This window comes from Aulonocara sp. 'chitande type north' Nkhata Bay, linkage group LG7 (genome assembly GCF_057382095.1).
Source record: "Aulonocara sp. 'chitande type north' Nkhata Bay isolate Kocher_YH1m ecotype deep benthic linkage group LG7, A_spYH_male_GT1.1, whole genome shotgun sequence".
Taxonomy (NCBI): domain Eukaryota; kingdom Metazoa; phylum Chordata; class Actinopteri; order Cichliformes; family Cichlidae; genus Aulonocara; species Aulonocara sp. 'chitande type north' Nkhata Bay.
Window position 1 is genome coordinate 35,628,197 of NC_141350.1, and position 25,644 is coordinate 35,653,840.

Sequence of the window (25,644 nt, forward strand, 5' to 3'; positions counted from 1 at the left end):
GTGAAGGAAAACAAATGTGAATCAAGCACTTACAGCAATGTCTGGAACCTCATTGAGGTTAAGCATGTTGAGTAGGTAGAAGGGCTTCTGGATTTTGTAGTCCTTGGAGAAGCGTGGCGTGTCAATAGTCACCTTCACTCGGTAAACTATTTTCCCAAAGGGTCCCTCAAAGGAAGTTGGGACAGCAGCTAAGCAGGAGATTGTGGGGAAAGAAAACACAAACATGAGTGACATTGGGAATTTCAATCCAACCCACATCAATTTCTCAATAAAGCTGTAACTTACATCAAATTCAGAGGGTCATACCTTCACCGTACAAGAAAGCTAACAAGCTCAGTAAGACAGAATTTCCCCCCCAAAAAGCAAAAACTGTCTCCATAGGTGACGACTAAGTGGATCACAGGTAAACTATGTGATTAAAAGTCTAACATTTTCAAGTTCTCATACAACCAATGAGTTGTTATATTGCGGCCTGTAAACTATGGCGGGCAGAAACAGCCAATAAATAACATCACATTAAATGTATGAAATTATTTCTACATCTATTTCTGTATTTTCTACATTTTGCTTTTGCATTTCCACAAACTTGTTTGTTTCTGGTTTACAAAGTGTACTTAAGGAGTCAGCATTTCACCTTTGGGTGACTGACACAAATCAAAGGAAATGGCTGCCTCTGGTTAGGAAAAACAAAGAAGTAAATTAGACTGAAAACAATGCTGTTAGTCAGAACTATTGCAATAAAGCAAAAGTACTAGAACAGTAATAGAAAGTACAAGAAATATTTTTTAAAAAGTCATACAAATGTATATATTTCGATGACTAATTTGTGCGAGGGATTCAACGAACGACTCGATAATTTTTTTTCTTTTTAGCATTTTCTATTAAGGATTAGCAAAAACTTTCTTTTAAATTGAAAAAAAAGGAAAAAAAAGAAGTTTAAGTTCAATACATTTAATTGTAAATTTAAGTTAAAAAAAAAATTTAAAAGAAGGACAAAAAGGAAAATTAAATGTAGAAATTCTAGAAAATGTCATATTAATGTGGCTACACTTTATTTTTTGTAGATATTTTCCCCTAGGCAGAGACTGAGCTGAAATCTGTATGCATTCCCTTGGAGATGTCATTAAACTAAGCTTTCAGATGGATTCCTGCAGGTGTCCTTAGTGAAAAAAGGACAGGCCATGTGTCTCAGGAAAAGGACAGTGAAGAAGTGGAAACTGTGAGGGTAAACATAGGAGCGTAGGAAATTCAAGAAGAGGAAAAATAACAATTCTGGGGAGACAGCAGTGAGATAGACAGAAGGGGAGAGATGTTCAGATCCAGTGAAGAGGAAAAAACACCCAAACAACAGGTTCAAAACCTGTTCATGGAGTAATCTGTGTATAAATTTCCAAGCAGAACGCACAGCAAAAGAGTTTAATGTGGTGTCAAAATAATGGCAGAGCCCCCTGGCGCAGTCTCTGTTCTAATGTGTTCCTTGATCCTCATTCAGATGTTAATGCCAGCTGCTCCAGGGACTATCTGCTGCTGCTGCTGCTGCTGCTGTCAATAAGAATTAAGCAGGAGAGGCAGATTGTTGTTGTTTGGTTGCAGACAGCTTGGCAACTAAAATGGAGCCATCACTGGCTGACATCAGGCCGAATTTCCCTGGGGAGTGGGCTGCTCGTGGTTACTGAAAGTGGCTAAGGGTTGTAGAGCCTGTCTTGCTCCTTGGAGTGCAGACAAAATCCATAGACTGGAAACATAAGAGCCTAGAAATAACTTGGCGATGTCAAAGCCCTCCTTATGCAATGTCCGTTCATCTTTTGACCTTAAAGTGGACCCATTATAACTCTGTGTTACTCACAGTTCAAAATAATCCTTATTTAACCTACACTGAGCCTTCGTTCAGCTCCTTAGCTGATTTAACCCTCTCAGGCTCAAATTAAACTTTTTGTTGCTAATGCACAACCAAGTCCTGCAGTGGTACTTCTGAGTAAAAAAAACTCATAAAATATGTATGTTGGGTAATCAGGTTGTTGGTTTTTAACTGTTGCAAATCAGCAACGCCTGCCTCGAGAGGGTTAAACAAGTCATTTGAGCTTTTCAGCCTTTTAAGCCAACTTTCTTCTAATTGGATGTCCCTCTAAAACAGGTTTGAATAGCTTTAAGATCCCATCTCTTTTATGATTTTCAGAGCCAAGAGTAGAAGAAAAACTGTGTGAAACAGAGCATTTTGTATAAGCTGGAGACTCCATTTGCCCTTAAGAGTGTGTAGTGCCAAAAATTTGCAAAAATAAGCCTCCTCACCAACTGTCATGTATGTATTTTGATTATTGGTGACACTGTTTTTGCGGAAGATTCATTTTTATTATGATGTCTTTTGTGACTATTAGAGAAACTTTGAAAAGAATAACAAAGAAAACTTGCTAAGATATTATGATAAATGCTCAATTTTTAAACCACATGTTACAATTCAGGTAGACTCTTTTTTACCATAAAAACTCTTAAGGATCACACTGTTCATTTTAGGGTTTGTTAGCCTCTCTGAGGTACCAGCAGGGGGCAGCAGGAGCCTCTTTATCCTTCAGTTAGCCACCTCTCTGCCTGATATTTAACATGCCCTTCCCTGATGTTCTCAAGACTGGTGGGCTGAAAGGAGGGGAGGACAAAGCACGGAGGCATGAAGCCCAATTAAACAGTGACTGCACAAAAGGAGAGGGAACTAAAAATAACCCCCGGCTACCCCCCTTTGTGTGTCAGCCTGTGCCTCAGAGAGGGTGTAAGATACCAGACAGATTGCACAATGTGTGGCCTTACAGGTGCCAAGAATGTTCAGCTGATCTTTAGGGTTATTTACACACTGCAATTTTGTTATCTATCATGAGCAAAAAAAAAAAAAAAAAACTTTTAGTAGCAATAAAAGTATCAGGAAATGGCGTACCACTCCTAAATCTTTAAACACTGATTACGTAATGTTTTTCCATTCGCCTACACACAAACTGGACCTTAACTGCTTTGTCGACAGGGGTTATCACACCTGCATCAGCATGCACCCTTCGCTGAACTGACCTAGATGGGTGATAAAACAAATCTAAGAAAACTTGTTACGGGAAGTGAGGCGGTGCTGGGCACACAGAAGAATGACGTTTCACTCACCTGGAATAACAAACTGGAACGGGAAACTGTGTTCGCCCACTCCAAGGACACCTGTAAAAAAAAGGTTTACATTTATAATGACGCTTTTCTCAAAACACAGATTTTAATAGATCCATTAAGGAGGAGAGAGGCACATACTAATAAATATACATATGCTAAAATCATTATAGTAAAATTAGTAGACAGAAAAAACTGCAAATTAAAGTGAATGTGCTGTAAAATCTCATAATTTATGTCCATATTCTTTCATTAACTTTTAATTTAAGGACACGGCGTGCTGGCTGGGCTCACCTGCTTTCCCAGCAGGATGAGGTTTCTGAGACAAAACAGGCTTTAGCTGAGACGATTACAATTATCTTTTCTAGTGACTTAGACTATTAATGGTTAATAATAAGAAGTGATAAACTGCTGGGTGACACAAGTGGCAAGGTTCGAGGTTCTCTCAGCAATCATTTAAAGGCTTGGCGAGGCGGCAGCAATCAAAGCCAAGCCTTTTCCTTCCATCCCATCACATCTGCAGGCCAGCATCAGTGTGACAAGTATGACCGTTTGGATTGAAGCTAAGATAAGAATGCTCCGTGTTTTTTTTTTTTTATAGCTAGCAAATTCCTAAAACAAAAGCCACAGCCCTGAGCTTTATCCTCACGAACTTTTATCTCTGGTTTAAATAAATACAATAAATAAATGTTATTCAAACTCAATCATATAAAGGGTCAGTTTTCCAGAAATGGTTTAAGCCTAGTCCAAGACCATAAACTTTTTTTTCCCCCTCAGTGAAGTTCAACTCTCACCTGAAACCTGCTGGGAGAGGTACACATTTGGTAAACTGGTGCTTACAGCCAGATGGCGCAAGTGAGAGTGGCTGAAGATGAACTACAGCGCATGTTTACTGTAATGAAGGAAAATGTAATCGACTGTGGAACAGCGGGATTCACTGATGTCTTTTTTTATTTGTTTTTGGACAACAATGGAGCTCCGTGGCGCAAAGGAAATGCAGATAAATGCTCCTGGCCTGCACAGGAAAGCTCATTAGAATGATTACTTCTTTGTTGATTTTGGCCTTGACATGGGGTTTGTTGACAGTATGGAAAAGAAAGAGAATATCCAGTCTCATCTGTTAGTTACTGGTATAATCAGAATCCCACGCAAAGAAAGATTTATATTAAAAGGCAGACAATATTAATTATTTTTCCCATCTCTACTTTTCTCACGTTTTTCATGTTTAAATAAGCAAATGAGGCATGAGATTTAAATAAATTTGCATGATTTTCTACAGCAGAAATCAGAACGACACATAAATCCACATAAAGTTGAAAATTGTTGCTTCGCTCTGTCTAGTTGTCTAGGCAACGCTCCAATGTATTTACCACCAGGCACTGTGTCAATCAGCAGTATCTTGTGGTCTCACTGGTAGCTGTTCAAACAGTTGCCTGAAAGTTGAGGGAAAGTTGATCTCAGGTCTCAGAAAGCTGTTCATCCAAGTCTTCTTCAGTCGCCAGTTCAGGCCTGTATGCACTGTGTATTCTGACACCTGTCATCAGAGCCAAATTTGAGCTACAATAGCTCGTCTGTGCATCACTGAGCCTGGGCCGCCCATCAGCCTGTTGCTGGTTCACCACTGCTGCTTCCTTGAACCAGTTTTGATAGATACTGACCAGTGCACCGCAGGAACACCCCACAAAAGCTGCAGTTGAGGGGATGCTCTGACCCAGTCGTCTCCAATTTGGCCTTTTGTCAAACTCGCTAAAATCCTTACAATTTTCCATTTTTCCTGCTTTTAGGACAGAATATCTCCTTTGCTCCATTATATATCCTACCCACTAACCAGCGACATAATGAAGAGATAATCAGTGCTATTAACTTTACCTGTCAGTGGTGAAAACATTGTGCCTGATCGGCGTCACTATAATAAATTTTACAGAAGAGAACACACAGAAGAGAGACGCCTCTAGGTTTTTTTTGTCTTTTGCACAAAAAAAAAAATCAGAGTTTGACAATTTTGAATAACCTAAAAACCAAAGTGTAGTAAAATAAACATGTCAAAGTGCATCTCATCTTATTAGCCTGAAGACAAGTTACCCATAATTTAACAAATCGCACAACTGTTGCCTGTAGCTAGAAAGAAATTCTATAAAAGAAATCAGCTAGAAAGAAATTCTGATTGAGTTCAAACTTATTTTTCACATGGGCCATCATCACATGCACCGTTTACTTTACAAGCTCAGTTAAAACTAATAACTAGATCATAAGGAAACAAAAATCGCCTTTATGTCCCCATCACACTGAGAGCACCTTGAGTCAACCAGCTTATTAATTCTGTAGATGAGCTGGCAGCCCAATTAAATTACTACAGATAGCAACATGTCCCACCTCATTAGGGACGGGCACAACATTTTCCCCTTCAGTCTACGTTTCCTGAGGGAAAGTGCTCAGACTGTGTGTGTGTATGCGTGTGTGTGCTTATCACTCAGTCCTGTTTACTGCTAATAGAAACAGTCAGTCTTAACACTGCAGTGCACACACTGCATGCAAACTGGGCCAGGACCACACGAGTGAAAGAATAAAAGACTCTTTAAAAGTCACAAATGAGGAACAACATCAATGATTATCATTATTTAACCTTATAATAATAATAACAAACATTCATTCTGCTATTAAAACCTAGCAGGACCTATTATCATAAAGAGATTATAAAGTGAGGCTCCAAATGGGCCAATCAACTTGCCTCAATATAGGTTTTTACTGGCCCCAGATCAGTGATAATCCTGAACCCTGTGTTTATTCTAGTTTACTGTATTTTTGTTCAATACCAGTTTTTGTTTTAATCAACTTCATTATTTGCTCTTTTTGGTTAAATAAAGGTTGGATAAATGAAAATAAATATATTTGTTCATCGATATTTTGATCAAGCCCCATGTTGTGCGAGATACTAGGATGACTACACAGACCTGAACTGTGACTATTTCATGTGGTTCACACAGTTTGTGTAGTCAAGGACACAATAAAAGAAAAAAAAAGATAATATTTTGCTTTTAGTGTCACCTAAGAGCCACCAATTCTCCCCGACACAGCCCAGAGGCTCACAAATATTTTGATATTTTTCAGATGACCTTACAAGGATACTTTATAAGGAAATATATATATTTTTTAGCTTTAATTATCCATCTAGATGATCTCAGTATGAAGCTTCCAGGTTTTTTGTTTTGGGTAACACTAAAACTAGGCAACCAAGTCATGATAACTAAAAAGAGACATTGCTAAGATGCACTCATGTTTTAGTTAGCAGGTGTAGACAGCAGAAAGAAAACAGTTCTGGTATTAAACTTCCTACATAAAGGTTTGTGGATTTTCTTTGAGTAACCCGGTCAATAATTTCTAGACCATTTTTTTCCGAATGTATTTTTTGGCATTTTAACATCAAAAATCCTTTTACTTTATGCTTTTACAAAGAATGCAAATGTGTCTACAACACAAACACCAAAACAGCCTTGATGCATAAATGGCAGCACAGACCAAAGACATAAACTGACAGTGGGATAAGCAGTCTCTTTTGAAAATACAGAACTACTGTTGCTGCTACTACCTTGGATTACTCACTGTAGAAATCAAAGTTTTTTAAAGTTTAAAACAACACTAGAAGGGTTTTTGGCACAAACAGTGCCTTTTTAGTAACACATTTATAAACCTAATGAAGAAGAAATATTGTCTTTGCAGAAATGCCAGTATTAGTAAATAATACTTTTAAAAAAACTTCCACGTGGCTTTGTCCTAAACGTGTTCTAAATATGAAGCTCTCACTTTTTAAAGTCAGTGTCCATGAAGAGCTGCTGATGTAAGCGGTCTTCACTCCCCTAACCGCCAAGCATCTGTGGCATACCACATTATCAACCAGCCACAGCGAGGGTCGCTTGCTTTGTAGAGTGTGTGTGTGTGTGTGTGTGTGTGTGTGTGTGTGTGTGTGTGTGTGTGTGTGTGTGTTTGTGTTTGTGAGAGAGAGATGATCTTCTGTCACCCTTCCTCTCTCACTCTCCCTCCGTTGCTCGACCCTTGGGGGCGAACCAGACCCTTTATGGAAGAGAGCGAGATATGGGAAAACGGCAGAGATAAAGAGGAACTCCGAGAGAGGGTGTGTCATGAATTATTTATGACCTTCTCCTTCTGGTGCCTTACGTTTCACAGTAAGGCTTTAAGTTTAACTATTGCTTCAAAGAACTTCCTGCTTTCAACGTCTCTTTCTGTTATTAAGAGGAAGATAAAAAAACTAAACAAAAAAACCTCAAACCTGCCCTTCATTAAACGAAAACTCACAGATTCATGTCCCAGTTATTGGGATTAGCACTGAATCAGCACCTGGGTTTTGGTGTCAGTTTCAACAATAAGTAAATAAACAATTTCATTTCATTTAATAAAACTCTTAAATATAGCAGAAAAAAACTTTATACAACTAAAAGCTGTAAATAGAAGAAGTAATAATGATCTACGGAAGAATGTTTGCATGCAAGACCACTACATTAAAACATTTTTAACCTCGCAGCTCTCTGTTAAGGAGTCAGAGTAATATCTGACTGTGCCAGTGTGAGAACTGATGGTCTTCATCTCACAGCAATTTCTTTAACTGGAGGACCACGCTGGTACAGATAGCCCAGGGTCACACACTGGATAAATTAAATAAAATGTGAAACACTAAACTCCAGGAATTTGGGCGACATGACAAAATAACTTTTACTATCACATATTTGCCAGAAGGCCTGAGTCTTCACTTCAAAGAACAAGAACCTTCTGTTAGAAAATATTTAATAATTTGAAAGGAATTTATTTGGTCGGTGCGTAGTTATAGTGAAAACGCTTTCTAATAATACACTTCAAACCGTATTGACTTTCCTCATGTACTCATAAGCACCACTGCATGAAATGCAAAGAACTCAGAGACAAATCTTGTTTATACAATAATAATAAATTCAGAGGTTCAAGGCAATAAAATTAGATATTCTTTTTTTTTAATCAAGTTAAACAATAATACAGACTCATTACAGCTGTTCCTCTTCAGCTGTACCTCTAAACCTCATCCCACATTTACCAAAATCATCTTGATGACCCCAAAGCCTTTGAGAAAGTTTTCGTAGTGGTCTGGGTCTACTTCATGAACTCTGCTCTCTACCAGAAAATCCTGAAGTAAGTAAGTAAGTAAAGTTTATTTATTAAGCGCTTTTCATAGACAGGTAGTCACAAAGCGCTGTACACAAAGATTAAAATAAACAGTACGATAAATAGCAAAATGCACGTCCAACTAGAACGTCCAACTATCAGTTGAAGGTCAACACTAGGGGTGGGTTTTTATAATCGATTCATCGATTAAAATCGATTCTGGCTTGGATAACGTAAAATCGATTCATTAAAATCCTGAATCGATTTTTTTATATAAATTTATTTTGTCCGAAATGCCAGAATCTCTGGTGACATCTCACAAAATTTCAAGAACCACCAAACAGTAAATGAGAGCAGGTACAGGGATTCTGCACATAGACTTAAACACACAGCGCGACCCGCGGATCAGAATCAGTTAGATGTCGCCTTTCTCACAGTCGGGGCTGAAAGCCGACAGCTCGCTGATCCGGGTCCGCGCTTTGTGTTCACGCCCTTTATGCGCTGATTCTAAAGCTGTTAGTTTGATCTCTCTCCAAACAATATTGACCGAACCAGCAGCAAAAGAAGATCCAAACGCTTCACATAAACATCGTCATGAATTCACTCTTTTACTGTTTTGCTTCCATTGCGATGCGCAGCTCTCTCTCTCTCCCTCTCTCCCTCCCCCTCTCCCCCCCCTCTCTCGAACAGTTTCGCTTTCTTCATTATTCGCTTGCTTGTTACACAAGTCTACTGTTGCTTACAGCGCTGTCGGCCGCTGTTTTTTCCCCTTTTACATTCTTCCGAAAAGAAAACCTCATTTCTGCTGTTCAATACTGAACAAATTGAAACTTTTTAAAATTATTCAAAATGCAAAATGCTTAGCCGTGTGTCTAATAAAACCGCTGTAACGTCAGAGGTAATGTTGATTAATTAATGGTTTTCTTTCGTTTTTGATGTACTGCAGAATATTTTTATAAAATCCCAGGCCAGGAAAATCACCTACATGTTTTTCTGTGTTTTATCTTCAGCTACTTTGACACAAAGGCATCTGCTGTGATGCTCACACCTTGGATAAAGTCTTGAGAGTGTCAGCTTCCTTTTTATAGATACAAAAATATGTAAATGTCCTGATCTGAATTATATCTCTGACTGTCAAAATTTCCCAGATTTAAATCGAATCGAATCGAATTAAATCGAATCGTGGATCGAATCGATTCGGGACCTTGTGAATCGGAATTGAATCGATTCTAGAAATCAGTGACGATACCCAGCCCTAGTCAACACCACCTGTGTTATGCAGCAGGACAATGATCCAAAACACATCAGCAAGTGCACCTCTGAATGGCACCAAAAAGAAAAACAAATCCACAATGAAGATTTTGGAGTGGCCGACTCAAAGTCTGAGCCTAAATCTAATCGAGGTGCTTTGGCATGACCGCAAACAGGCCGTCCATGCAGCTCTTACAAAAACTCTCCAATGTGGCTGAATTAAAACTGAATTAAAACAATTCAAAGTGAAACATTTGTTGCCATTTATCATAGATGCTTGATTACAGTTCCTTTTCCCAAGGGCGGCACAGCCAATTATTAGGTTTATGGGGCAATTACTTTTTCTCTTATGACTTTTTCACTTAGGATATGCGTGTTTAGATAACCTTTTCCTTTTAAAAATAAATCAAAATTTAAAAACTGCATTTTGTATTGACTCAGATTATGTTTGTTATTAATAAACGAATTTGTTTCATGATTTGAAAATTTAAAGTCTGACTAATGTTAAAAAGAGAAATCAGGAAGGCAGAAAACACTTTCTCACAGTGCTGTATGTATATATTTTTCTTTCTTACAACATCAAAGCTGCTATGTTAATGGGTGAAGTGGGTGTGCTCATGTTTGTGTCTGCACAAACATTTCAAGATTCCTGTTCGACTTAATTTTCACCTCCCAGAAACACCCTGCCTGACAGCTGACGAACAGTACGTGTGATTTTTCTCACACAGGCGAAAACAAAAAATGGCCACAGTCTGTTTCTTTTTTTTTTAAATTATTATTATTTTCTCTTGTTTTTAATGTTCTGTGTATTTGTCTACTTTAGTTTTGTTTGTGTTGGTTTCCTCGTCTTCTCTTTTTCTTGTTTCCTGTTTTATTTTTGGTAATGACTTTTGCCAAAGGCATTCGGAGGATGGAGGAAAGAGGAAACTTCGGTCTGCTTGAAGATAATCAAACTTTCTGCCTCTCATTATTTGTGTCTATAAAGTTAATAAAACGTATATCTTGTCACTTTAATTAGAAGTGGGGGCGATCGTGGCTCAGGAGTTGACAGTTCGTCTTGTAATCGGAAGGTTGCAGGTTCGAGCCCCGGCTCCGACAGTCTCGGTCGTTGTGTCCTTGGGCAAGACACTTCACCCGTTGCCTACTGGTGGTGGTCAGAGGGCCCGGTGGCGCCAGTGTCCGGCAGCCTCGCCTCTGTCAGTGCGCCCCAGGGCAGCTGTGGCTACTATGTAGCTTGCCATCACCAGTGTGTGAATGTGTGTGTGAATGGGTGGATGACTGAATGCAGTGTAAAGCGCTTTGGGGTACTTAGGGACTAAGTAAAGCGCTATATAAATACAGGCTATTTACCATTTAGCCACTTTATTATGTACACCTTGCTAATAGGTAGACTGCCTTTTGCCCTAAGAGCAGCTTTAATCCTTCATGGTATAGACACGATGCTGGACCCATTCCTCACAGATTTTATTCGACTTTCACATGATAACAGACTGCACACTTGTTGGCTGCACAATAAAGCAAATGACCCATTCCACCAGATCCCAAAGGTGCTGGATTGGATTGAGATCTGGTGACTGTGGAGGCCATTTGACTGTAGTCAACAAAATAAAAACAGAAAAAAAGCACTTAATCATGATGTGAACCTTGTGACATGGTGTATTTATTGTGACGATAGCATTCATTAAAGGAAGGGTACAGTCTGCGCCATTTTGGTGGCGCTTCTGAGGCCACTATTATAGATCTTGGTTCACTGGCACAGTATGTTAAACCAGTCATCACTAATCTGGGAGTTAAAATAGAGGCAAATCTTAAACTTGAAAGCCAGGTCAGAGCTGTTGTAAGATCTAGCTTTTTTCATTTGAGGGAATTAGCCAAAATAAAGCCTATCTTATCGAAACAGCATTTTGAGACAGTAATCCATGCCTTTGTTACTTCTAGGCTGGATTATTGTAACGCACTTTATTTTGGGGTTAGTGATGCGTCCATTAGGCGCCTGCAGGTTGTGCAAAATGCTGCAGCACGTCTTTTAACTGGAACAAAAAAGTTTGAGCACATTACCCCAATTTTAATTTCACTCCACTGGCTACCTGTACATTTTAGGATTGTTTTTAAAATTCTCTTATTTGCTTTTAAATCTCTTAATGGCCTGCCCCCCCCCCACCCCCCACCTCTCGGAGCTACTACAACCATATACACCTCCCCGTTCCCTTAGGTCCGCCAATCAGCAGCTCCTTAAGGTACCAAAAACTAAGTATAAATCTAAAGGTGATCGTGCTTTTGCTGTAGTTGCTCCAAAGTTGTGGAATGATCTACCCTTGCATGTTAGGCAGGCCTCTTCTCTCTTGACTCAATTTGTTTTGACATGTTTCAATTTATTTTAGTTTTTTAGTTATTTATTTTATCTTATCTCATTTTAATTTTCTTTACTTATGCTTTTAGCATGTACAGCACTTTGTGAACTCTGGTTTTATGTTAAAGTGCTTTATAAATAAAGGTGGTATGGTATGGTATAAAGCGATGGACATGGCCAGCAGCACTCAGTTTCAAACTCGGTTCATTTGGTTCTAATGCCTCTTTTCCACTAGCACCTAGTGGCTTGACTCAACTCTGTTAGTTAGTCTTCCATTACAATTGAGTGCCACCTCAATATGAACGGGGTCGTTACAGCAAGGCAGTCCGAAAGTCCTGTGACATCACTTGTATGCGACACAAACACAACACAACAATGGTCTAGCAAGTCTGGCCATGTTCCTCTGATCTTTGCCTTTTTTTTTTTTTACCTATATAGTGAAATAAAATAAAAAAAAACAATCCAAGAAATACTGAAAATACAACTCTTCAATCTGAAATGTTGAAAAAGTATGAAGTAGCATAGCAAGCACCTGAATACTATATTTAAGTAAAGTACTTGACTAAATCTACTCTCCAGCATTGTGTGGCTGAAGTTTCTATCATGCGCTGAAGAACGCAGCCCTGAGAGTTAAACATTGAACTGTTTGCTGTTTTAACCAGCATGGACTGCATGCTCTAATGCCTGCCATTGTGTCCCACAGTGTGATTTGCATTTACAACAGATTTCATGCATGCGTGGCACATTTCACCTTCTGTTTATGGGCTGCAACACATACAAAAGATGGAAGATCGTACTCGCAAAAGAAGGTCTTGTAAGCTCTTATTTCCGTAGGCAGGAGGAACAGCACAGTGCAGCACAGCATGTTGGTACAGAGACACTCAGGGGAGAAAAATACTCTAACCTGCTCTCTGTGGGGGCTCTCCAACCGTCTCATCAGTGCTTCTTGACTCTGATTGGCTATGTCTCACCTCAGAGAGGAGACAGGCTTCAGGGGACTGTTACTCTGAGTAACTCTTCATTAGGCTGCAAAAACTAGGGTTGTGCCCGAGGCACACCAAAGACAAGGCAAAAATTTCAAAGCCATCTGTATGCATATCTGCAGAAAATAACTTTTACGTTGTCTGGAATGATCTCAAAGACAATTTTGATTGTATTCTCAGTAGAAAGCACTTTTGACACCTATAATTTTTTGCTGAGCAGGACTAGCTTACACTTTCACACAAACATACATTCTTGCTACCCAAGGATCTGATGCTGAGATTACAGACGACAGTGTCTCATTCTCGCTCTCTGATGTGAAGATGAACAATAAAAGGAAAATGACAGAGAATGACTTTGATCTACTAAAAATGACCCAAGTTATGTTGGTTGTGTCACACTAAATGAACATATAATCGCTTGAACATAAAAATGTGTAATCACGTTGTGCACAGGTGCATGCATGTCAGCCTACAGGGGAAAAAGATGATTTCTAAACAATGTGATCAACTGTTTAAAATGGCTTTAAATATGTGAGCAATATTTATACAATCTACAAGCTCAACCACTGGACTGGGTGCAGTTTTGACTGTTTTCCCACTCTTAAACTAGTCGATCGGTCAAATTCTTTTCCCCTGTTAGAGGAAAGCAAAAACCTCTGAAGGCCACTGTAACATTAGCTCTATTCCAGCAGATTTTCATTAAACTGAATGGGGTAAAAAGCCAGTCGCCGTGAGTCAAGTCTTACAGTTGTGCCATGACAAGGAGGTTCTGATATTTGTTGGGATATAGGTTGGGAGATAAATCTGTCATCAGCAAAGAAAGATGCAAAGTTCACATACTCTAATGATCATATCAGTGTTTTTTTTTTTTTTTGACTTGGAGTATATTCTTTTTTTAAATGATGATTTATTTTGGGGCTTTTTTGCCTTTATTTGACAGTTTTGCATTGAAAAGCAGACAGAAAAGGGTAGAATGAGCAGGGGAGGACACACAGCAAAGGGCTGAAGGTCAGCCTCAAACCTGGGTCACTGCATTTCAACAATAAGGTACATGGGAACCTGCTGAACCAGTGAGCCACACCTGCAGTATGTCCACTGCTTTCAAGATACAGGTTTGGTCTTACTGTCGTGCAGATCTAAGCAGCATATCCTTAAGTTTTTTCATAGAGTGCACATACAAATAATGAGCAACAGCTGCCTAGAAAAAAGAGCAAGTGTATGCCAATGGTTTTTAACCTCTCTAGAAGTGTGATAACCTATCAGAGTGTGAAAATATTGATTTACCTTTCTCGGCAACAGACAGCGTGCTGTTTAAGTACTGTTCCTCCACATTATATGCTGTGCTGTTTGCTGTGTTGGAGACCCCACAGGAGCCATGACAGTTGACCTTGATGGCTGCAGAGAGAGGACAGAAAAGAAGAGTCAATCTTCTGTCTTAAACAAATAGTTTATGATCAATCACAAAGTGTAAAAAAACAAAACAAAGAACCCCACCATTGCTTTGCTTTGCTACTGAAATCTCCCATTAAATTTAATGCAGGATTCTTTAAGTTGCATGGCTTTGTTGTCTAGTGCTTGTGGATAGATGGTGATCAACACTAAAAAGCTTGCCAAAGATATGACACTAACTTGCACAATCCAAAAATTAAATTAGCTAGTTTGAACCATTATTCAAACAAATTAACGTTTGTCTATGTGGTTCTGAATTAAAATTTTCTGTTTTGAGGTTTGTTATCTATACGTAGCTTCCATTAACCACACAAGGTGAATGTCAGCGAGTCTTGCAGCAGTCGCTGTCTGTGAAAGTGCTGAACCTCGGCCTTGACTCATTTCATTGTATTTCTTTGGGGCTTTTTGTGTACTGACTTTTTTCCCCTCTCTTTGTGTTTTAAAATCCCAACTAGGGAAAATAAATAAATGCATACACTTCTTTTTATTTATTTAATCTACTAAAATGGATAAAGTAAAATTATCTCCATGACTTTTTAGTTGACAGAAATCTAAACTGTCATCAGAAAGCAGCCAGTGTTTATACAAGACAGGATTTTGGCAATCGTTTTCCTCTTCTGCGATCCATATGGACTGCTCACCTGCAGGGAGCCAAAGCCCAGTCAAACGTGCCTACAAACAGAGACCATAAAGCTTCCAGTACAAATAAATCTCGTCCCTGTCCTTTAGATTCTGCATTCTGCACAAATATCCATTAATAGAGAAGAAATATAACCATAAAACAATTTTTTAAAAAGTGTCCCGTTCAGCATCCATCTGTGCTTCTTGCACTGTATGTTTCGATCTTTGGTGGGTTTGTTTTATGCCTGTCCCGGACCATTTTTCAACCAAGCAGTGTTTAACCTATGTATAATCTCATTCATGACAGCTATATGCTGTTTTTTTTTTTTGGAAGACTGCATGTAAGCACCAGTGCATGGATTTTGAAAATCCCTGTCTTTAGACTCTGTGCAGGGAAACACCTATGTAAACAGACACAACTGCTGTACCATATATAATATGCTGGATAAGCAGTTATGAAAGTAGATGGATGGATGGATGTTCTTGGAAAAAGTCCTCTTATCTTACTGCAGTGAATTCAGGCAACACTGTATAAAAAATACAGACCAGCACTGATTAGCATAAGAATGACTCACAAAGAGGGGACACTCTACTAAATCACTGAGGGCCTGTCCTGTTGGTTGTGTGCATTCTGCAGCAGTGATAAATAATCTGTCAGAACAGGCTGTGAAAAGAGTCTGAGTAAACAGATGGCAACCAGAAACCTTATTAGGGAACTGTTGTGAAACTGAAGAGGGTTTTGTATATAAAATGATGGTCGCATCAAGTGTGACTAGTTTGGATTATAGCACTGCTTCTGCTTTAGCAGGCAAATCCACAACTGGGTGTTTGTTGTGATGCAATAGGCTAGATAAATCACAATGTTACAGCACAATGACTGAATGTACCTGGACGAAAAGCAGTTCAACTAAACATCAGCCCACAGGATGTTGTAACTGAAAGAAGGTTCCGCTTGCTCAGCGCACAGGAAACCGTGTTATCTTTTCACACTCAATCCTGTAGCATTTCTACTCTGCAAAAAAGTTCACACTGATGTGACTGACGTCAGCAACAATCAACTGTCAAGAGAGACAAAAACTGTTTAAGTGATTCTCAGGAACAAGCTGGCCTCAGACTCCAACTCATACACTCAAAAAAAAAGTGAAATTGGGTAGTTATTACATTTACAAGAGTTTCTATGGTGAACATAATAAGTTGTGTATGAGCTGCATGAAATTCAACAACTTCACGCTGGTTAAATTAATTTTTGTTGAAATGACGTCACCTAATCAAGCAAGAGTGGTTAGTTGCCTGGACAAGATCACGCGAGATTTCAAACCCCAGGAAAATCACTGGGGGCTATAAGAAGCAGAAAAGCATACACACACCACGTGTATGCTATTGCTATTTATTGTGCTTTGTGACAGCTCAGTGGTGCGGTGGACAGCACTGTTGCCTCACAGCAAGAAGGTCCCGAGTCCTTTCTTTTTGTATGGAGTTTGCATGAGGAAATGAAAATCCTCTAAAAACATTCACAAACACACACTCAGAAACACTACCACTGAGACAGAAGTTAGAGGATTACACAGAAGGATGGTGCATCTGCATCGCCTTTTCATAAAGCAGATAGAAGGGCTAATGTCTCACGATGACACCCAGCTTTCTTTGCTTTACATTTTTGTCAGAGAGCCACAGCCACTGATCGCAAGGTCGGTGGTCCAATCCCTGGCTCATCCAACCTGCATACTGAAGAATCTTGATGCAAAATAGTTTCCATTGGAGTGGGAATTTTAGGTTACAAAGTGCTCAGGCATATAAAATAACGTATGAGTGAATGAGGCTTATAGTACGAATGCACTTTGTGTCCACAAATTAAGAAGAAAAGCACTTTACAAGCAATAGTCCACTGTACCTTTTCATTCCATTAAAAGTGTAAAACCTAAGCGACTGGCCCTGTTAGATTTGTATTTCTGGCAATGTTGGGAAGTAACTACTACTACTGTACAAATACTTAATTACTGTACTTAAGTAGGAGTTTCAGGTACCTTTAGTTGAGTATTTCCTTCTAACAACTTTTTACTTTTTTACATTTTTAAAACGGGCTCGCTTTTGGTTTAAGTCACTTGAGGGGTATAATTTCACATCACTGCGGGCCTTCAAACATTGATGTGGTTTGAGCCTCAACAGTGAACAACAGGGCTCCAAGACTGGCAGTGGTAGGGTTTCACTACAATTTTTACTTGTGTTATTCAATAGCACAAGTCATAAAACGTTTTTAGCATCTAAACGTAACACATTTTTAAGATAAGATAAGATAAGATAGAACTTTATTAATCCCTCGGGTGGGTTCCTCTGGGAAATTCGACTTCCAAAAAGCACAGCAACGACCGAAGTTACAGTTACAGAATTTATATATATATATATATATATATATATATATATATATATATATATATATATATATATATATATATATATACATACATACATACATACATACATACATACATACATACATATACACACACACACACACACACACACACACACACACACACACACACACACATATATAAATACAGAGACAAATATAAATAAAATATACAAAGGGGATAAATAGAATAAATAGGAATAAAAAATAAAAATACAAGTGAATTGCACATTTCAAGTATTGAGTCTATTGCACTGTTGACTATTTACAAAAAGTATTGCACAAGGTATTGTACAGTGAGGTGAAGAGGCACTACAGCTTAGTTGTTCCCCCCTCCTTTGTCCTCCTGTCTCCCCTCCCTCTCCCCTCCAGAGAGGAGTTAAACAGTCTGATGGCGTGTGGGACAAAGGAGTTTTTAAGTCTGTTAGTTCTTGTCTTGGGGAGAAGCAACCTGTCACTGAACAGACTCTTCTGATTGTTTATGGCCGTGTGCAGAGGATGCCCAGCATTGTTCATAATGTCCATCAGTTTCTTTAATGTCCTTTTCTCTGCCACTGTCACCAGAGTGTCCAGCTTCATGCCGACCACAGAGCTAGCCCTCCTGATCAGTTTCTCCAGCCTGGATGAGTCCCTCTTTGCTGTGCTGCTCCCCCAGCACACCACAGCATAGAAAAGTACTCCAGCAACCACCGACTGGTAAAACATCCTCAGGAGCTTCCTGCAGATGTTAAAAGACCTCAGCCTCCTGAGGAAGTACAGTCGGCTTTGGGCTTTTTTATACAGGTGCTCTGTGTTGCATGACCAAAGTTTAGGTTTTTACCAAACCTAAACTAGCAAGTTAATAAATAAACCAGATATGAAAGCTCTCAAAGGGATGCAAACCTGGATTTCTTAGTCATTATCCCAGGAAGTTGTACCACCACCACCCCAAGCCTCCATGTGTAGAGCCTGTTCAACAGCTGCTTTAGTAGCAGCTGGAATATCAGGGTACCATAGGACAGCTTGGGGAGAGGCATCTGACAAAGCTGCATTATACAATGCATTGGGATAAGAACACTTTGATCATGAATGACAGTTGTCAGCACTCTACACTAAATCAGTTAAGATCTCCACAAAAAGAGGAAAAAAAAAAAAGCATAAACACAGACTGTGCTCTAAACAGTATTCTACCACAGACTGTTTGCCCAATCACAGGCTCACACACACCCACGCAAGATTCAGCTCTGGTATCTCACAAAGACACACACACTCTCTCTCTTTCTGTCACACTCTCAGAGTGGCAGATGGCTGAGCTCTCCACACCGCCAGGGCTGCTGGCACAGTTTCCGGTAAGAGGAAGGGCTTTTACTGTTAAAACTAAAACCTCCAAAACTGCAGCTCACTAAACGAGGTGGTGCCCTTGAGCCATGCAGACTAAGTCCACTTACGGTCATTAATTAAAACTCATTGTGCTCCTCCAGCTATAAGCCTTATTCATGAAAATTACAGACACATTCATTCTCCCCTGTTAACACAAAATGTGAGCAGTTATCACACGTCAGAAATGAAAAGCAGAGTGATATGACAGAAAAGAGATCCACTCATACCATGAGATATTATTTACAGATGTCTGCTGTGGAAACATTAAAAGCTCAGCCTATGAAAGGTCAGCGCACGGGTAATCTGTTAATATTCACAGTAGCAGCAACAGGAAGAGAAGCTGCAGCAATAATTTTGTTATGAGAGAGAAGCAGCTCTGGCAGTGAGACCGAGCGTCTGCTGCCTGACAATGGGCACGCACGTGGAGCCAGATGGACCATGAGCAAAATTAAGGCACTTAGTACGACACAAATATGTAGACACAAAGATGATGTGTCATCAAGTTCCACCACAGAATCGCAAAAAAATACCTTAAACTTTGGGCTTGTCTGGTCCCTTAAAAGATTTAAAGAGACGAAAAATTATGCAGATATTAGTGACAAATGAAAAACGATTACTAGGGCTGCACGATTAATCGTTAGAAAATCGCGATCTCGATTCATACTTATGTGCGATCTCATTTCCAAATGACAACGATAAAAAAAAAAGAAAAAATAAAAAAAAAAGACGATGACGATTGTACCGCATTTTGATCCGGGACGTAATCTGCATGAAAACAAGCGCTCACTCCTCCTGCTCAACAAATGACAAGGGCGGAGCCTTATACCACGTGATACAGAAGCTGTGCCGTGTGATGCTAAAATTAGCAGGGAAAAAACAACGGAGAGCACGTCAGGGATGACGAGAAAGTGACAGGAGAAAATCCGTCCCTGTCAACCACCCAAACATCAATAACGGGAACCTTATACAGCGCTTCCCTATACCCGTCGAACTCCCGCAGGCACAAAGAAATTACGGAGGCTATCACTTATCACCTGACCAAAGATATGGCTCCCATCAACACTGCAAAACGAGGGATTTAGGAAAATGATCAACACCCTAGACAAACGCTACACAGTGCCATCCTGCAACTATTTTTCTATTGTTGCACTACCTGCTCTATACACGCAGTGTCAAGCAACGGTGGAGACGGAATTTCAAGCAGTACAACATTTTGCGGCAACAACAAAACGTGAGACATTTGTTGTTTTTATGTTTATTTATTGTTTTTATGTTCAGTCTCAACTGTTACGAAGTTGATGTGCAGCTAATAAGTGCAATAAATATTTATACTGGAAAAGAGAATCGTGAGAGAATCGTGATCTCAATTCTAAGCCAAAAAAATCGTGATTCTCATTTTATGCAAAATCGTGCAGCCCTAACGATTACCCTTATCAACCACCTCCTTCCTTCCTCGTTTATCGTTGGTGCTGATTGGGCGCTCAGCCACTCCTGCATGCATATAATAAATGGTAAAATTGGCCTGCATTTGTAAAGGCACAGAAAGAAGAGGGGTTTATTGGTCCCCCTCTTTCATCAATGGCAGCCTTTCCCCTTAGTTGTCTTTTGCATTTTTATCTTATTTGTAGTAGTTGCAGTAATCCTTTTCAGATTAACTGCAGCAACACTGTGGTAACTCATATGCTAAGTTCCTCTGAATTGTGGATTTCAGGGGCTGTGAAACATTCTTATTTAATACCTGGAAGAAATGTTATTCTCTGTGAATAATCCATCGTAGTATTAAGGTAGGTTAAATGCCGACTAGAAGCTGGTGGTTAGGGGCAGCACCTGGGAAGCCAAATCCAGCTCTAAGCCCCTGCCTTGGTCAAGGGCACCGTGATCGGAGAATAACCTGTTTCTGATGGCGGGAGCTCGCAGAAGAAACTAAACAAACCTACAGACCATGCAAACTCCACCAAACCTGGTATGGGTGAAACTCAGGGCACCTTTGCTTTGAGGAAACAAACACAAGCGACAAACCACCATACTAGCTTACATATATGTATGTGTTAATGTTCATAAAATCAAGCAGGTTAAACTGCCACCATGACGTCACCTATTGATTTTGGTGTCCTAATTATGGAGCTTCAACTTAGTACCAAGTTAGCAGTGGGAGCCATAGAGTATAGAGGTACAATATAAAGACATATCAGCTAATTAGTGTCAAGTAGGACTTACAGTAGCACTCAGACAGCGCAACTCCCACTAAAGGGCAAGGGTTACACTAAAACTTTGATGTTTTATGATGTTTTTATTACAATATGGTGATGTCAGCCTGTTATGAGGGATATACTGAAAAATATATTACTCGATATGAGTGGTTAAAATTTCAACGTCAACTTTAATCTTGGGCGTCGTTTTCTTTGTGAGTATTTATTACACGGCGTGCTGCAGGGAAAAGCCTGTTCTAACGTTTGAGTCTACGGTTTATTTTTTAGCACGTGGCGGCTCTTTCTTGCTTCTCATCTGTAAATAATCTGCATACTCTTTCACGTGATTCAGTTTATTTTGAAAAGTCTCAACAGGATCTTGAGCTTTATTGTGAAAGGTTTATGTGGAAAATAAACAAGCGGACACGTGATGGTTTTACCATCTTTGTTGCTAATGACAACGCATAAAAACAGGCGCTTGTCCGTCAGTAGTGTGGTTACATTAAATATAAGAGAAAGAGAGAACTTTAAGAAATTAATATAGCCACTACAGTGACCATCAAAACGATGAAAACATATTGCCATAAACAGCTTATTTTGCAACACCACGAAACAAACGGTAGCGTAAAATGAAACTATAGATGTTTTTATATCGTCATCCGATATATATCGGTATATCGAAAATGTGAAGTGAAAAAATTGTGGGTAATATAAATTTTCTTTGATTTTCACATTTGGTGGGAATCAGCCCAAGCTGTTATTAGTATCTACGATCACACAACATAAAATATTGAAAACTGTGGACACTAGATTGCTAACGAACCCGAAGCACAAAACTCTCAGATGTTCTCTGAAGAAGTCCAGTTCAGTGCCTCCAATTTAAAGATGTGGGGCCTAGCAGACACTGATTGGCTGCCTGTCTCCGGGCACCTTCCAATAAATGCAGCAATGTCTGAAGTCATTTTCCTTTTAAACATCCAGATGGATATACTTCAGGAGCCAGCCTCGAATGGACATTATGGTTTTTGGCACTTCCGAGTTCCAAGTTTAATTTTTTAAAGAGCATTTGATGACATTTTATTGGCAAAATGAGAAGATAAATCCAGCTGCAAAGACGCCTCAAAAAGGACAATGTGTTCAATCGCAATATATCAACAGTGTGACTTTCTTTTATTCTTTTGACAGGCTGTCAAAGATGGGAACTTTTGCTATCATTTCCAAAGGACAATATGGCAAGCACATGTGAGACACTCCAGATGTAAGGATATTATTACATGACTATACCGTCGGTATTCTGTAGGCTTCTTCACAAACTTGAGAGGTTTAAACACTGAAATCCTGAGACTTACAAATTTTTAGTCTGGTTCTGCAAAGCTGACAATCACTTTAGATATGTCACTACAGGAACCTGCAGTTCTTCACCAGCCTGTAGGCCTGAGGGAAACTGACACTCAATAGTAAGAGGGAAGCATGCTCTGACTCAGCAGCTGTCTGATTCTGATGCCAGCACGGGAGTCTCTCCGGGGCTTCTTCATGGCTCAATGAAGGTGTCCGTAGGCAGAGATGATCTTGGTGTTACTACTCATTAGACTGCACGAAATAAGACTGTGTAGGCAGATAGATCCAGTAAATAAGCTCTAAGCGACAGCATTTCTGGATCCACCATGACCTACATCAGATAACAGCCTGATAGAAGAAAACATCAAACAGTGTGCAGGTGAGTCATGAGGCTGTGAGAGGAAAGGTGTGGCACTGTAAAGAGTGAGTGGTTGAGTTGAAGAAGGTGACCAGAACAAATGCTGTTTTATGCATTTGTGCATTTAGTAGCAGACCCAAACGTTTTTAGCATCTAAACTCGACACATTTGTTGCCAAACCTAAACTAGAAAGCAAAAAAAACAACAAAGAAAAACAATAAATAAACCAGATATGAAAGCTCTCAAAGGGATGCAAACCTGGATTTCTTAGTCATTATCCCAGGAAATTGTCCCACCACCACCCCTAGCCTCCCAATGTGTGTGCCAGAGCTCAGGGCAGGTTTCTACCTGTCCATGTCAGGCACAGCAGAAGCATTACGTCAATAACTGAAAGGCATACTTCTGGAAACAAAGTTTTATCTGTTATTAAAGCACACATGCTTCTGAAGATTAATTTACTCATGTACAAATTATATTCCATATTTCTTGGTCAACTTTGACATGTCCTCCTACAGGGTACTGCAGCAACTTTATTGCAAGATGAGCGCATTCTAGCAGATTTCAACATAACCAGTCAGGCAAGGTGTTTGTCCCCAAGCAGGTCACTTGTCAAACAAACCATCGCTCGCAAATATTTTATTCTTGTTCTCAGTAGCCTATTTTGGTTTTAGTCGTGGAAAATGCAGCAAGAAGACAATACTGGTTGTGCAGGTCTGAAAAATTCAGGGCTTTCATTTACAAGTATTCCAAGATACAACCCAAGCAGCCTCTTTTTTTCTCTCAACAAGAAGGTTGATAATGTGATATCAGTGAAGAAAAGCAATATTTGGATAGCTGCTACCATCCAAATCTCTGATTTAGAGGCTGATTCAGGGACCTGATGATTGACATTAATTTCAGCTTGTAGCTTCAGAGTTATTTCAAGCTGTCCTCTGCTTCTACGATTTGTATGCCTCTGAGACACATTCTCGCCACACCAGCGAGTCTCTCAATGTAAGCAATGACGACATCCAAGGAACATCTGCTTTCTGCACCACCTCACCTGTTGACTGATGACTTAGAAAATGCACGACCTGAAGCTTCTTTTCTTTTCTTTTCTTTTCAGGAGACGTGTTGTAATGATAAGATTACCTTGTTCATGATTACCCTGATGAGGCCTATGAGATGAGGTGCATAGGTTTCACAATAAAGTACTTCTATATGCTCAGATATATACCACCCAATCAGAAATTACTACTTTCGGTCGCTACTGTTTTCAACTTGTTTGTAAATGTTTTCAGTGCAGTTTGTCTGTCTGCTGGCAATAATAGTCAAACACCTACCAGGCCCAACCACACAGAACATGGAGACATGAAGCATGGACAAAGGAACCCGTTGAATTTATTCCAGATAAAGACCACATTCAAGTGCTTTCTCACATCTTTTGTTTCTTTAGAACCACAAATCACCGATGACGCTCCAGCTTTTCTTTTCCATCCTCTCAGATAATTTTGCCCTTCGGGGGAATTTCTAACCAGCTAAACAATGCTCCTGTTTCCTCTACCAGCAGGTTTCCCAAACAAGGAGTGGCATTATTTTCTGGTCAACCTTCTTGGTAGATTACAAATAAATATGCAACACAGACTAGGAAAAGGCAGCTGAGTAACAAATGTTGAACCTCTCCAGGAAACAGGATAAGATCATTAAGTCACAGCATGCCGTCTACTGCTTCCAGAGGTGGGACCAAGTCATTGTTTTGCAAGTCTCAAGTAAGTCTCAAGTCTTTATCCTCAAGTCTCAAGTCAAGTCTCAAGTAATGTCAGGCAAGTCAGAGTCGAGTCTCAAGTCACTGGTGTAAAAGTCCGAGTCAAGTCACAAGTCTGAAACTTTGAATTTCAAGTCCTTTCGAGTCTTTAAAAAAAAAACCGAAAAAATAATGTTGCAGTTATGCTAAATGTAAATATTAGACCATGTAATTTTTTAATCTGTGTTTTTCTCAACACATGACAAAATAGTGAACTTAGAAAATATACACAAATTGTGAAATTGCACCTCTTTAAAATGCAGCTCAATTAAACCTAGCTCCAAGAATAATTTTCACCGACAGTTCTGAGATAAGCTGCATGTTATTCTTGGATGCGGTTGTAGGACCGGCTTTAAAATCGCATGACAAAAATATCATACATATTAAAAAAAACTGCATCACCAACGTAGCCTGGAAAACATTTGCTAGTTAGATGAAGTCAGCTATCTCATCTTAGCATATTTATATGCATATTTATAATCATACGGTTCTTGGAGTGAGTGCATACACTCATGAAGTTTAGTAACTTCCGGTCACTGCAACAAGCCCAGGTACAGTTTACTGACGGATGGGTACAGGACCTTGAAATGCACCGTGTAGAAAGTAAAGACCATCGTACATATCATAAGTTTACCAGTCTCACAAATCGTCGTCATAAATACACATTCGTTAACCGTTTATTAATAGGACCTTTGAGCTCAACGGTAATTAATTAGTCGTGGAAATAATTTCTGGTACGCATCACAGAAATGTAGCAGTGACAATAATATTGTATGCTGTAATCGTACTGGGCAATTAGTGATACAAAAAACTGTTTTATCCTGTGAATAAAAGTATATGTTTTTGTCAATGTACCATAATAACAGAAGCGAAACGCAATATTGTGTCAGGACAATTCACTATTTATGCACAATAAATAAAGGAGCATAGCGCGACCATTTCTGTTCAGCGCCAGACTTGCTTGTAACCTATATCACCAATTATGTTATGAAAATGACGTATTAAGTACTAAAAGACACTGACCTTCGTGTAAATGCTTGGAGCAGACTAACCTGTGAGCTGGAGTGTTCTGGGAAGTTATATTTGAGCTTTGAATGGCTGCAATCCAGACCATCCGTCGCGTCTTTGTTACTTTGGAAACATGGCTCGAACAATTTCTCTTCAACGACGTAATCCGATAACAACCGATCTCTTTACTCGTCGGCTTCCCGTGGCTGTCATGCGACCGGCTATTGCAGTTAATAATACAACAGCTTCTTGACATTTTTGT

At 39.5% G+C, this 25,644-nt stretch overlaps 1 protein-coding gene across 1 annotated transcript in view; it reads right to left on the reverse strand.

Annotated features, from left to right (window-relative positions):
- Positions 1-25,644, reverse strand: part of arrdc1b (arrestin domain containing 1b) — a 55,411-nt gene that overhangs the window by 3,441 nt on the left and 26,326 nt on the right. Inside the window, exons 2-4 of the mRNA XM_086300201.1 lie at positions 14,152-14,262; positions 3,139-3,189; positions 34-188 (exon numbers count right to left, since the gene is read on the reverse strand). Coding sequence (XP_086156327.1) covers positions 34-188; positions 3,139-3,189; positions 14,152-14,262 — 317 coding nt within the window. The remainder of the gene's footprint in view (positions 1-33; positions 189-3,138; positions 3,190-14,151; positions 14,263-25,644) is intronic.